The sequence below is a fragment of the Mobula hypostoma genome, chromosome 3 (assembly GCF_963921235.1).
Source record: "Mobula hypostoma chromosome 3, sMobHyp1.1, whole genome shotgun sequence".
Taxonomy (NCBI): Eukaryota; Metazoa; Chordata; class Chondrichthyes; order Myliobatiformes; family Myliobatidae; genus Mobula; species Mobula hypostoma.
In genome coordinates this window covers 107,230,781-107,245,558 of record NC_086099.1, presented here as the reverse complement: position 1 = coordinate 107,245,558, position 14,778 = coordinate 107,230,781, and the positions used below count along the sequence as shown (strand labels likewise).

Here is a 14,778-nt window from a genome sequence, read left to right as displayed (position 1 = left end):
CCACCCACCCCCACACACACATACACAAAAGAATAGCAACACCATCATCAACCTCCCAAACCCTTCTCCCCTGCACAAAAACTCAGTAAGAACATCAGGCCTCAAATCGATTCTGCCACGCACAAAAACACAACAAGAACATTGACCCCAAACCCTCCCCCCCCCCCGCCTACCCAAAATAATTCAAGTCAGACTAACCGATGCCAAGATTAAGAAAGGCATTTTTGATCCACAAATCAAACAGGTCATCAATGACAGGCAATTTGAAGAATTTCTAGCGGTACCCAGAGAAAATCGCATGGAAGACATTCAAGGATGTTGTTAAAATTTTTCTTGGCAACTATAGACCGCCAAACTATGTGTAGCTGGTTGACAACATGTTTCAAGCATACAAAACTATGAAGTGCAACATGTTAGTAAAGCTTCACATTCTGTATTCCCATTTAAACAGAAATCCCTGCAAATCTTGGTGCTGTCAGTGTTAAGCACGGTGAAAGGTTTCACCAGGACATTGCAGTCATGGAGAAACAGTATCAGGGCAACTGGAATCCATCAGTGCTGCTGATTATTGTCGGGCACTTAAGCAAGAAGCCTCAGACACAGAGTACAAATGAAAATTATCAACAAAACATTTTTAGCTGAGTTGAACTATTGCAAAGCTTCAGCACGGTTATGCAATTAAACTCATTATATTCAATAAAAGTTAATTTCTTGTTTCTCCAAACTCCTACATGATACAAGTAGTCTGAAATTATATTTTTGTTCAGCTTCAAACAGTCTATCATAACCAAAAAGATTTCTGAGGAAGCAACACTTTTAAAAAAATTTGTTGTGGAGTGTTTTCAAAGTATATATATGTCACCATATACAACCCTGAGATTTAATTTTTGGAGGCGTACTCAATAAATCCAACAACCATAACAGAAAGACCGCACTCAACAGAGTGGACAACCAGTGTGTGCGAAAGACAACAGCTGTGCAAATACAGAAGAAAAAAGACATAATAATAAAACATCAGTTTGTAATAAATATCAAGAACATAAGCTGAAGAATCCATGAAAGTGGAACTTCACGTGCTTGTGACGAGAGCGTCTTGGACCTCCAGGTGGTCCACAGCAGAGGTGATTGATAAGTTCCTGGCCTTAGGTAGAAGGGGATGAGTTATACAGCTCTTGTTACGTGCACATGCAGTTCAACTCTGAATGAAAACGCAGAAAGTTTGACGTTAATAACTCATCTCCTCCTACCTTAGGCCACAAACATATCAATCACCCTTGCTGTGGACCACTTTCTGGAGGTCCAAGACACCGACCTCTACAAAGAAGGGATCTGTATGCTCTATGACTGCTGGACTAAGGGTGTAAATGTAGGAAAAATAAATGTGCTAGGTTTTCTAAAATTGACTCCTTCTACCTTAGGCCACGAACTTATCAATCACCCCTCCTAAAGAGCATGCATAGTAATTGAGTTGGCAGAGGAATGGGGAAAGTGTAATTGGCTCACACGTAATGAAGTATTTTATTATTTTATGAACATGATTATGATTGTCTGATGAAATAATGCAGAGTCTTCATATGTTCACCTTGCATGTCCTTGTATAGCTGTACTGCCTGTTCCATTATTAGGTTCATTGACAGGGAAATTTGAGACGGAGGTGCAAAAGTAACAACCTTGAGAACTTTGAAGGTCAGAGTTATTGGATGCACTTCCATCCAGCTGTACATTGCTACATGGAACGGTACCGTAGTGATTAGCACAATGCTTTATTGTGGCCAGCTGTAAGATTGGGGTTCAATTCCTGCCACCGTCTGTAAGAAGTCTGTACGCTCTCCTTGTGATCTTGTGAGTTTTGTCCAGGTGCTCTGGTGTCCTCCCACATTCCAACAATGTATGGTTAGGGTTACTGATTTGTGGGCTGCTATTTAGGCACTGGAAACATGGTGACACATGAAGGTTGCCCAGCACAGTCCTCGTTGATTTGATGTGATGCATTTTACTGTATGTTTCAATGTACATGTGCCAAATTAAACTAATCTTAATCCTAAAAACTGTTCCTTAGGTTTGATGCTGCCTTAACCCATATCTCCTCCGTTTCCCAGACGTCTGTGCTCACTTCATCTTCCCACTGCCTTTACAGTGATAGTTACCCTTGTCCTTACCTACCTCTGCATCCAACACATCATCCTCCATGACTTCTGCCATCTCCAAAGGGATCCTACCACAAAACGTAACTTCCCCCACTCTCTGTTTTCCACAAGGATCACTCCCTCCATGATTCCCTTGTCCATTTGTCCCTCTCCACTAATCTTCCTCTTGGCATTTAAGCAGCCAAAGTGCTACACCTGCCTAGTCACCTCCTCCATCACCTCCAGTCAGGGCCCTAAACAGCCCTTCCAGGTGAGGCAACACTTCATCTGCAAATCTGTTGGATCATCTATTGAGTCTGATGAATCCGATGTAGCCTCTTCTACATTGGTGAGACCCCAACATAAACCGGGAGACTGCTTCGTCGAACACCTCGACTCCACCCGCCAAAAGCAGAACTTCCCAGTGGCCAAACTTCTAATTCTGGTTCCCATTCTGTCCCCCTTCCCTCTTCTTCTATTCCCTACTCTGGCCGCTACCTCTTCTCGTCTGCCTATCACCTCCCCCTGTTGCCCCTCCACTTTCTCTTTCTCTTATGGTCCACTCTCCTTTCTTATCAGATTTCTTCTTCTCCAGCCCTTTACCTTTCCTCCTCACCTGGTTTCGCCTATCACCTTCTAGCTATCCTCCTTCCCTCCCCTGCCTTGTTATTCTGGCATCCTCCCCCTTCCTTTTCAGTTCCGACAAAAGGTCTTGCCCCGAAACATTCACTTCCATGGATGCTGCCTGACCTGCTGAGTTCCTCCAGCATTTTTTATATATTGCTCCTTCGATTCATGCTATGACAGAGATGTCAAAAGTTATAAACTGTGCAGGCCAGTTTAGAGTCACACACAAACTAATCTTCATTTTGCATTGCAGCCGTATAATTAAAGCAGCCTGCTCTCTGTCTGGGAAGCATACACACATTGATCCACTAGTTGACCCAGGCATTCTTCCAATGAAAGATCTTGTAGTTCATGATGGAAATTAACTTCAATGCTAGAACCTATAATATTGCTATGGGTGCTTGTGACACTAGCCTGGATTTTGGGGATTCCTGTTATGTGTAAAAATTGCAATTATACGGGAGGTGGAATAAATGTTCAGAGAAACCTTGGTACAGTTCTCACCATGAATGGACAAGGTATTGATACAGCAGCAGGACACAGAAGAAGAGAAGTTGTACTTTCAGTCGGACAAATCCATGTTTTCCTGTGTGCTCATGTCTTTGGAATGCCCAGCCATCAATCTGAAGGAAAAAGGAAGGCCAGGAATGCTCCTCCCATTCATCGTTTTGCTTCTAACTTTGCTTGCTGTAGTGGTTTCTCACTCCTCCCACTTCAGTGAAAGCCAGGAAATTACCTTTTCTCCTCTAGTAAGGCTGGCCTCAACATCTTTCACCCTCTTTTGCTCAGTAAAAAAATTACCATTCTCAGGAAGCAAGTATTGCAAAAAAACCTACTGAACCAACTAAGTTACGACCCCAGCTGTTTTTGTAATATGTTCAAAACTGGAAAATAAAGAACTGACTTCAATGGTTAGTGATAGTGGAGGGTGAGCAGTAGCCAATTGTATATACTGTCCATTGCATTAAGTAGAGAAGAAAGTAAGGATGTTACTTTTATTTTGTTACTTCATTCTAAAAGGTGATGGGAAGTTACTCAGTGGAGCTCGTGAAATTAATTACTGCATCCTTTGGACTTTTGATTAAACAAAAAAGTGCTGGAAAGAAGAAATTTCAGAGAAGTGTATACATTACATCGGGTAATATGGGATCTGTAGAATTCAATTTACTTCCTGCTATGAAATAAATGATCACTCCTTCCTCACTATTCAATTTTCCAGAAGACCTTACAAACCAATCTTGGATTACTTTCATCACAAAAACTGCAGCAGTTCAAGAAGTCAATGCCATTTTCCTAGGGTCAATTATTTATTTCTACACGTACTGTGTGTATGTATTTAAGAGATACAGTATGGAACAAGCTCTTCCTTCCCAGCGAGCTGCGCCGCCCAGCAACCCATCTACTTTAACACCAGCCTAATCACCAGGAAAATTTACAATGACCAATTCATCTACTAACTGGTACGTCTTTGAACTATGGGAGGAAATGGAGCAACCGGAGGAAACCCACGCGTTCACAGGGAGAACATACAAGTTCCTTACAGACGGCACAGGAATTGAACTCTGAATTCTGACACTCTGAGCTGTAATAATGTTGTGCTAACTACTATACCACCATGGCGCCTTTGATAGGTGCATATTAATTGTTGGAGTTGATAGCAAGGTACATATCCCATTAAAGGGTTGTACTATATTACTTCAGTATTGTGTACAAAACATACAAGACCATAAGACCATTGGACGGAGGAGCAAAATTAAGCCATTCAGCCCATCGAGTCTGCTCTGCCATTTCATCATGCCTGATCCTGGATCAACTTCAGCCTTAAACATACCCACAGACTTGGCCTCCACCGCAGTCTGTGGCAGAGCATTCCACAGAATTACTAGTGTCTGGCTGAAAAAAGTCCTCCTTATCTCTGTTCTAAAGGTTTGTCCCTCAATTGCGAAGTTGTGCCCTCTAGTTCTGGATACCCCCACCATAGAAAACATCCCCCCCACCTCCACCCTATCTAGTCTTTTCAACATTCAGTAGGTTTCAATGAGATCCCTCCACATTCTTCTAAATTCCAGTTTATCTGCCATTTTTTGTCCCCCATTACTACCTCACCAGCATCATTTTCCAGTGGTCCAATATCAACTCTCACCTTCCTTTTACTCTTTCTATAACTGAAAATACTTCTGGTATCCTGCTTTATATTATTGGCAAGTCAGACCTCATATTTCATCTTTTCTCTTCTTATAGCTTTTTTCAGTTGCCTTTTGTTGGATTTTAAAAACTTCCCACTCACTTTTTCTACCTTATATGTCCTTTCCTTGGCTTTTATGTAGCCTTTAACTTCCCTTGTCAGCCACTGTTGCCTACTCCTGCCATTTGAAAACTTCTTCCTGTGTGGGGTATACCTATCCTGCGACTTGAGAGCTATTCCCAGAAACTTCAGACATCTCTGCTCTGCTGTCATACCCGCCTTTTAAGGTCATGTGCCATCATTGCCTTTCATCAGGTGCTTCTAGTACTTCTAAGTCAATAGGAAATGCAAATCAGGGTATTAATGCAGAGTTGTCCAGTGACTTTGAACTGAATCATCCTTTCACCTTTAATCATAATCTAATTACAGCAGTGAAATCACACCAACCTTATGCCCAATTGTCTGCAGACAACTTCAGCATCTGCCTCATCCCAGTGGTCATCACACACAGTTCCCCATTGCCCAGAACGATAGACTTCCACCCGGCCTTCATATTCGGAGCTGCCACCAACCAGTCGGATTGGAAAAAATACGGTTGCTAAAGTTAAACCAAAAGATGTTTTGTTAATAAATTATTTATTATCATTTATAAATAAAGAAGAATCTTTCTGTTTCTGAGATTTACCTTCACAGGCAAACAAATTGGTGTGAGGTACTTTAACATAGTTTAACTGTCTGTACTATGTAAATGAATTAATTTTCCCACTGTGAAGTCCATAGATGCACGAAGCTTAGTTTTTCAAAGATTTTTCATTAGGTTTTCATTTATTTGGTAGCTGAAGTCAGCCTGGTGCTTACGAAAGCTAAATTAACGTTAAATTGTAAAGTGGGTGAGCAGAGCAGATTCTTACTGTTCAGGGGAAAATGCTTAGTAATTTGATTGGATATACAGTGGATTCTGATTAACTGCGACACATCCAGATTAGTCCATTTTGTCCTAGTTATGCTGCTGCTTTAATTAGCCGAAGTTTCATGGAAATTGTTAAAAAGGTATAAAAAGGACTACCAGTAACTACCATTTAACTGAGTGAAAAAATTACGCATGTAAATGAAATACAGGATAAATTAGAATATTACCAATAGTACTACAAGTCTACAAAACTGTGTATTAGTTCCTAATAGTTATCAATGGAGGAATTCATCCAGTGTACAAAAAGAACAAAATCAGCACATACACCTAATGCAGATGATGGACTGCCTTCGTGCAATGCTATCGACCACTGCGTCCTCCAAATCTTCATTTTCATTGTAACATTCAAGATGATTGTCGATACCTTCAAATTCTTCATAGGGCCTAACTTGTTCAAGTAGTGAAATCATTTCATTTTCACACCCAGCCATTTCCCAGCCTGAATGTTCAAAACTGCAGTGAGTAAAACAGTTTTAAGTCGTCTTACTGCTTATTTCTTGCGAACTATTAGTGGCAAAAATCACAAACACATGCAACTGACACTATTTAAAAACTGTTCACTCTAAGCACAGTTAGCTTCTAAAAACCACACAAGTGCACATGACTGTCTCTGGCTAGAAACTGTTCGGCAACAGTCTCCTGTACCAATTAAGCAGCATCGTGTTCCAAATAAACAAACGGAATCCTGGTAATCTTTTTGACTAGTTTTAATTTAGCTTGGGACAACTTTAAGTGTTGCCCCAAATAAGTGGCTGGTGCAATTATCTAATGGCCCAATTAACCTGAATCCACTGTAGTGGAAATGTGTTCTAATTCTCAGCAGTTGCAGAGATCATTTTGACCTTGCCTATATTTTGATCACTTAAGTATTAGAGCACAGGGTGGTATTTTTCTGAAAATGTATTGGAACGGCTCATTGAATGAGCTCACAAATACCGTACTTGCTTACCTTTGGGAGGGTAACAAGTAGCCACAGCCACCCGTCTGTAGAAGCAGTTTCCATGCTGCCTGGTCTCCTTTGCACACTCAAATATACTGTGTTCATCACCCCGGCACTCGATGTTACTCCAGTGAATGGGAGCCATTGCCAGGCCAGAAAGAATGATCTGACTGGCTTTGCCAATTTGACTGAATAGAATAAAAAGATACAAAGTTATTGACATGTGAACAACCATTCAAATAACATCACCTAAATAGATTAGTGCATACTATCAGCGTGGCTTTAGTAAGGAGTCTGAATTTACACACAATTTTCAAACTGTCTAACTCAATAAACTTTGGAGCATTGTTCCCAAATTCCATGGTTCATTTGCTATGAGAAGGCCCTGACAGGCTTAGTCATCACAGGTCAAATATACCTTGCCGTCAAAAGCAGTGGAGTTGCAATACGCTTTTATAACCATATATAACCACGTAACAATTACAGCACGGAAACAGGCCATCTCAGCCCTTCTAGTCCGTGCTGAACGCTACTCTCACCTAATCTCACTGACCGGCACTCAGCCCATAACCTATCTATTTGGAAAAATATTCTAAGTTATTTCATCTCGTGTTATGGATCCCTTTTATGTTACAATGATTAGATCAGTGTAAGTTATTAAGAATTAGAAAGTTTAAACAAAAGCTCTTTCTCCTCTGTTGTGCTGTCTGGTAATTATTTAACATTTAAATTGACGCTTCCCTAATAAAATGTTCCATCAAGAAACTCGAAATATGAACAAAGACTTGTGGTCCAATGCTTATTCATATTTATCCTCCAAAAATCTGACAGATAATTAATTATTCATTTCACTTTAGTTCCAAAATGCCACATTTTCTAAGTATTGTCCGCTTTTCTAATGTCATTTAAAATGCTGGAATTTTTAAAAAATCTCTTAAAGTAGAAAGATCAATACATTCAAGGATTATTTTATAACATTATGAAAACCAAGAGTATGTCTTTCATGTCACTTCCAAAGATGAATCTTTATAATTTAATTGTGTCCTTTATTTCAATCTTTATCATTCATCTGTGTCCTTTACTACAAATAAAATAATTTCCTTCAAAGATAAAGATAGTGGAAAAGTGCTCAACCAGGCAATTAGGAAGGCCAAAAGGGGCCAGGAAATATCCTTGGTGAGCAGGATCAAGGATAATCCCAAAAGCACTTTCTACTTGAATTAAGAAAAAGAGGATGACTAAGGAATCAGAGCAAGTGGCTGCAGTACTAAATGAGCACTTATGTTGGTATTTACTGAGCAGAAAGGTTGGAGTATAATGGAATTAGAAAAGGGCATGCTGGGATATTTTGAGATTAAGAAGAAGATATTGTTGGGTCTTCTGAAAAGCATTAAGGTTCATAAGTCCCAAGAACCTAACGTTATATATCCCAGAATATTGAAAGAAGCAAGTAAGGAGATTTCTGGTGCTTTGACGAGGATCTTTCTGCCCTCACAAGGAAAAGGCAAGATTCCAGAGGACTGAAGATTAGTAATTATTATGCCTTTTATTTAAGAAATGAAATTAGGATAATTCCGGTAACTATAGGCAGTGGTAGGGAAGCTACTGGAAAGGACACTAAGTGTTAGGATTTATGTCTATTTGGAAAGGAATGGCCTACATAAGGTCAGGCAGCATGGCTTTAAGCAGGACAGGTCATGCCTTACAAACTTGATAGAGCTTTTAAAGAGGTATCAAAGGAGCTACATTAGTGTAAAGCAGTGGACATTATCTACATGGGCTTTAGTTATCCATTTGACAAGTTTCCTCATGGTACTGTATGTAGGTTGATTCAGAAGATAAAGATGTATGGGATCTAGGGTGACCTGCAAGACTGAATGTAGAACTGACTTTTATTCCAGCTGGAGGTCTGTAACTAGTGATTGGAGCAGGGCCCTCTGTTGTTTCTGATCACATATATCAATTATTTGAATGAAAATGTAGCTTGGTAGATTTATATGTTTGCAGCTGAAACCAAGATTGTGGAGTTGCGGACAGTGTAAAGAACCATCAAGCAATACAGCTGATATACAGTAGATCAGTTACCGATATGGGCAGAGAAGTGGCAGATGATTTTCAATCCCAGAAAAAGTGAGGTATTACAGTTTGGAATGTCAAATGAAAGGAGAAAGAAGATACTTAATGGTAGATCCCTTAAGAGCATTAAGGTACCGGGGGATCTTGAGGTTCAGTCCATAGTTCCCTGAAATTGGCTACAAAAATGTTTAAGCTGGTAAGGAAGTCATATCGGGATGTTGAGTATAAAAGTAGGGGAATCAGGCTGCAGCTATATAAAACATCAGTCAGCTTGGAGCATTGTATGCAGTTTGGGTCACCCCATTATAGGAAGAATGTAAGAGGAACTGATGCACCAATCAGCCCAACAAAAGAAACTGGACCCATCACTCACTTCAATCAGAATCAGAATCAGGTTCATTATCACTGTCATATCTGATGTGAAATTTGTTGTCTTTCTTACAAGGGCATGAAAAATAGTCATAGTCATAGTCATACTTTATTGATCCCAGGGGAAATTGGTTTTCGTTGCAGTTCCACCATAAATAATTAAATAGCAATAAAACCATAAATAGTTAAATAGTAATATGTAAATTATGCCAGGAAATAAGTCCAGGACCAGCCTATTGGCTCAGGGTGTCTGACTCTCCAAGGGAGGAGTTGTAAAGTTTGATGGCCACAGGCAGGAATGACTTCCTATGACGCTCTGTGTTGCATCTCGGTGGAATGAGTCTCTGGCTGAATGTACTCCTGTGCCCAACCAATACATTATGTAGTGGATGGGAGACATTGTCCAAGATGGCATGCAACTTGGACAGCATCCTCTTTTCAGACACCACCATGAGAGAGTCCAGTTCCATCCCCACAACATCACTGGCCTTACGAATGTGTTTGTTGATTCTGTTGGTGTCTGCTACCCTCAGCCTGCTGCCCCAGCACACAACAGCAAACATGATAACACTGGCCACCACAGACTCGTAGAACATCCTCAGCATCGTCCAGCAGATGTTAAAGGACCTCAGTCTCCTCGGGAAATAGAGACGGCTCTGACCCTTCTTGTAGACAGCCTCAGTGTTCTTTGACCAGTCCAGTTTATTGTCAATTCGTATCCCCAGGTATTTGTAATCCTCCACCATGTCCACACTGACCCCCTGGATGGAAACAGGGGTCACCGGTACCTTAGCTCTCCTCAGGTCTACCACCAGCTCCTTAGTCTTTTTCACATTAAGCTGCAGATAATTCTGCTCACACCATGTGACAAAGTTTCCTACCGTAGCCATGTACTCAGCTTCATCTCCCTTGCTGATGCATCCAACTATGGCAGAGTCATCCGAAAACTTCTGAAGATGACAAGATTCTGTGCAGTAGTTGAAGTCCGAGGTGTAAATGGTGAAGAGAAAGGGAGACAGGACAGTCTCCTGTGGAGCGCCAGTGCTGCTGATCACTCTGTCGGACACACAGTGTTGCAAGCACACGTACTGTGGTCTGCCAGTCAGGTAATCAAGAATCCATGACACCAGGAAAGCATCCACCTGCATCGCTGTCAGCTTCTTCCCCAGCAGAGCAGAGCGGATGGTGTTGAACGCACTGGAGCTCGCTGGCTTGTCCAGGTGGGCGTAGACACGGTTCAGCAGGTAGACGATGGCATCCTCAACTCCTAGTCGGGGCTGGTAGGTGAACTGGAGGGGATCTAAGTGTGTCCTGACCATAGGTTGGAGCAGCTCCAGAACAAGTCTCTTTAGGGTCTTCATGATGTGGGAGGTAAATGCCACTGGTCTGTAGTCATTGAGGCCGCTGGGGTGCGGCGCCTTCGGCACAGGGACGAGGCAGGATGTCGTCCACAGCATAGGAACCCTCCGGAGCCTCAGGCTCAGGTTGAAGACATGGCAAAGTACTTAACATAGCTGAGGGGCACAGGCTTTGTGCACCCTGGTACTGACACCATCCAGTCCTGCAGCCTTGCTTGGGTTGAGATGTTTCAGCTGTCTTCTCACCTGTTCAGCTGTGAAGCCCACTATGGTGGTTTCGTGTGGGGAAGGGGTATAGTCATGAGAGCAGGGTGGGGGACTGTGAGGAGGGGTAGGAGGGGAGAGTGGAATGTTTGTTAATTGGGGGCCGACAACAGATGGCTCATGTGGGGGATGGGCAGGGGCCACAATGTCAAATCTGTTAAAGAACAGGTTAAGTCTTTGGACCTGTCTGCACTGCCTTCAGCTCCTCCGTTGCTAGTAAGTGGGATCATGCAGAGGACTGGACCCTATAGTCATTATCGAATGGGTAGATTGTGGCATTAAGGTATGGACGTGTGAATATATACACCGAATAACATGGACATTCTTGTCTACTCTTCCAAAAGCTTGCACCATCTGATGACGCATTTTTTCTATACCATAGTATACTCATTCACCTCTCCCACTCTCGCCCACAACTCGTGAATAGATCTAACATTCCAGTGCCCCTGGAATCCTGGAGAAGCTGGGCATCTGAACTGCATGGGCACACTTAATGTGCACCTGGAGAGATTTTCTGCCTAGACCCCGCAACCAGTTAGGCCAAAAACAGAGATCACCAGCAGGCAGATCTCTTTTTTTTCAGAAAGCAAGTCAGTTTTTGCACCATACACAAAATTCCAAAATCTGCCCTAAGTATACTTATTTTTGGTAACAGAATTTGTTCTTTCAGAAAAGCCTGAAATGCTTCAGATGCTTAATGCATTTCTTGAACCTTATATTTTGATTAAACCTTGGTGTTAGAACCAACAACATACAATAGAATCCCATATGCTTGCAAAGGATGATGAAGCAAATACAGCATCCAACACACAACTTTAATTTACTGATGAAGCAACATGGAATATTTTCCTTTTTCTCTCTTCACAGGCACTGCCTGATCTATTGACCATTTTCTACTTTTAATAACTTTAAATTACAATTAGATCTGTAGAACCAATGAAATGTGAAAATGATTAAACAAGAATAAATAAGAACATAGGTTGAGCATCCCTTATCCAAAACGCTTGGAGCCAGAAGTGTTTCGGATTTCGGATTTTGGAATATTTGCATCTATATAATGAGATAGCTTGGAGATAGCAGGTCTAAACACAAAAACCATTTATATTACATACAAAGCTTATATATAAACTCTGAAGATAGTTTTACGTAACAGTTTTAATAATTTTGTCCAGAAAAAATAGTATGTTGTGTACATCAAACCATTGAAAGATGGGCTATCAATACCTTAGCTGTCCAGGAGGACATCGCCAATTTTCCTGATTCTAAGTTTATGTGCTACCGGTAAGCAATCTTATTCTTTCACTTGCTCATCACACATTTGTACTTAACAGTAAAAAAAATTACATACTATTAATATAATAAAAAGATAATGTTTGCAGCGCAACAAAAGCGTCGGCAGGATACTTGAATTAGCTGTTGAACAACAAACTATGGCAGGCTGTCAGCCTCCGCCATACTTTGATTAAAAGGTTACCGTGCACTGTATTTGTATTTTACTTTTTTTAGGTTTATACAAGGTATAAGAACAAAAGACTGAATTTAATTACAGATAAATGTAATGAAAACAAAAATGGTCAACATTTTTAAAGTTCGAAGTTCATAGCAAATTCATTAACAAGGTATATACTGTATATGTCACCATTTACAACCCTGAGATTTATTTTCTTGTGGGCGTACTCAATAAATCTATAGAATAATAACAATAACAGAATCAGTGAAAGACCACACCAACTTGAGCATTTAACCAGTGTGCAAAATACAACAAACACAAAAGAAAATAAATAATAATAATAATAAATAAGCAATAAATATTGAGAACATGAGATGAAGAAAAAGTGAGTCCATAGGTTATGGGAACATTTCAATGATGGGGCAGGTGAAGTTGAGTGAAGTTATCCCTTTTGGTTCAAGTGCCCGATGGTTGAGGGACAATAACTGTTCCTGAACCTGGTGCTGAGAGTCCTGAGGCCCCTGCACCTTCTTCCTCATGGCAGCAGCAAGGAGAGAGCTTTTCCTGGGTGGTGTCCCTGATAATGCATGTTGCTTTCCTGTGACAGTGTTTCGTGTAGATATGCTCAATGGTGGAGAAGCCTGTACCCGTGGTAGACTGGGTTGTATTTATATTTTTTCTGTAGGATTTTCCGTTCAAGGGCATTGGTGTTTCTATGCCAGTCGATATACTCTCCACTACACATCTATAGAAGTTTGTCAAAGTTTTAGATGTCATGCTGAATCTTCGTAAACTCCTTGGGAAGAAAATGCAATGGTTTTCTATTTCCCATTAACCTCGACTCATTACTTTCAGCATTAAACTCTAACAGTTTGTCCTACAAATCCTCCCAGACAAAGTAGTACAAACAAGTATAGATTTTGGTCTAACCATCAACTGTAAAAAAAAACAAATGTACAGTAATAGCAAATACTCCCAGCTGCCAATTGTACATCAGTAGCCAAGGGATTGAACAAAAGACCAGCTTTGATTACCTTGGTCGCCTTATATCACAAGATGCTAGAAGTAAAGTAGAAATAAAAAGAATTGCCATTGCCAAAACCAACTTCCAAACAACGAAACCCATTTTCACCAACAGACACAGTTCTATGACAATTAGGGTTAGGCTACTAAAATGTTACATCTAGTCAATCCTGCTGTATGCTTCCGAAACATGGACACCAGACCTCCAAAGAAACTTAAAAGCAACAGAAATGTGGTTTCTTAGAAGAATGCTGAAAATATCATATAGAGATAGGGTAACTAATGAAACAGTACTGAAAGGGGCCATACTAAAAGATCTTTAATGAGAACATTAAATGAGAGGAAACTTAAATCCCTGGGCCATGTCATCAGAAAGGGAGAAATAGAATGCCTTACATTACAAGGCTGTATGCCTGGGAAATGCGGAAGAGGAAGGCAAAGAAGAAAATATGGACATTGTGAAAGAACTAACAGATCTAAGTGTGTGAGATATCACTGACACTGTGAGGGATAATTCAATGTGGGGATCCATGATCGCCCAAGCGTGTAACGCGCAAGGCACAAGAAGAAGAAGAAGTTTGTCCTTCTGTTTCTTCAGATTATAGATGTTGGTCATTCTGACATGACATTCCTCTCTCAGATGCTTCACACTTACACAGCTGTCAAGTTTTTCCAGTAACTTGACATTCTGTGCTATATATAAACATAAAGGATTCCTCTTTTTTCTTTTCACTATTACCCATTGGGATAACTGCATTTTCTGACATTTTCAACAACATCTTCACAGCACAGAGAATAAGCGTAAAACACATGGTAATTACAGTGAGTGGTGCACGATGATTGCTGAAAACAAATTGACACAAACAGGTTACTCCACTCAGTGTATGTGAAGTTACTTCTATGAACTGTCTGTGGTGCGCAGAGACCTATGCATCACCTGGGAGCCTTCCCAGCACCTTGCGCAGTTTTCCAATTGTGTCATCATATCAGTGCTCATAAAAATTCTGGATTTTGGAGATTTTCATATTTTGGATTTTTGGATAAGGGGTGCTCAATCTGTACAGTATATGAAAATATTACGTTGTCTGAAAAAACAGAAAGATAAATCATCACTAAAGTTAACAGTTTTGTTTTAAACTTTAAACTCACAAGCTAAGATTAATAGGCAGCAGCTGTGGTGAAACACAAGTCATTACAAATTCTAGACACGAGAACATCTGGAGATACTGGAAATCTAAAGCAACACACACAAAATGCTGGAGGAACTCAACAGGCCGGGCAGCATTTAGGGAAAAGAGTAAACAGTCAATGTTTATTCCAGGCTAGGTGCTGCCTTGAGGTAGGATCTCTGGCTACTCCTTGTTGTCCTCAATGACCCAATCCCAACACG

At 40.7% G+C, this 14,778-nt stretch overlaps 1 protein-coding gene across 1 annotated transcript in view; it reads right to left on the bottom strand.

Moving 5' to 3' along the window:
- prss12 (serine protease 12) overlaps window positions 1-14,778 on the bottom strand; it is a 165,725-nt gene that overhangs the window by 125,076 nt on the left and 25,871 nt on the right. Inside the window, exons 3-4 of the mRNA XM_063043572.1 lie at window positions 6,858-7,036; window positions 5,386-5,536 (exon numbers count right to left, since the gene is read on the bottom strand). Coding sequence (XP_062899642.1) covers window positions 5,386-5,536; window positions 6,858-7,036 — 330 coding nt within the window. The remainder of the gene's footprint in view (window positions 1-5,385; window positions 5,537-6,857; window positions 7,037-14,778) is intronic.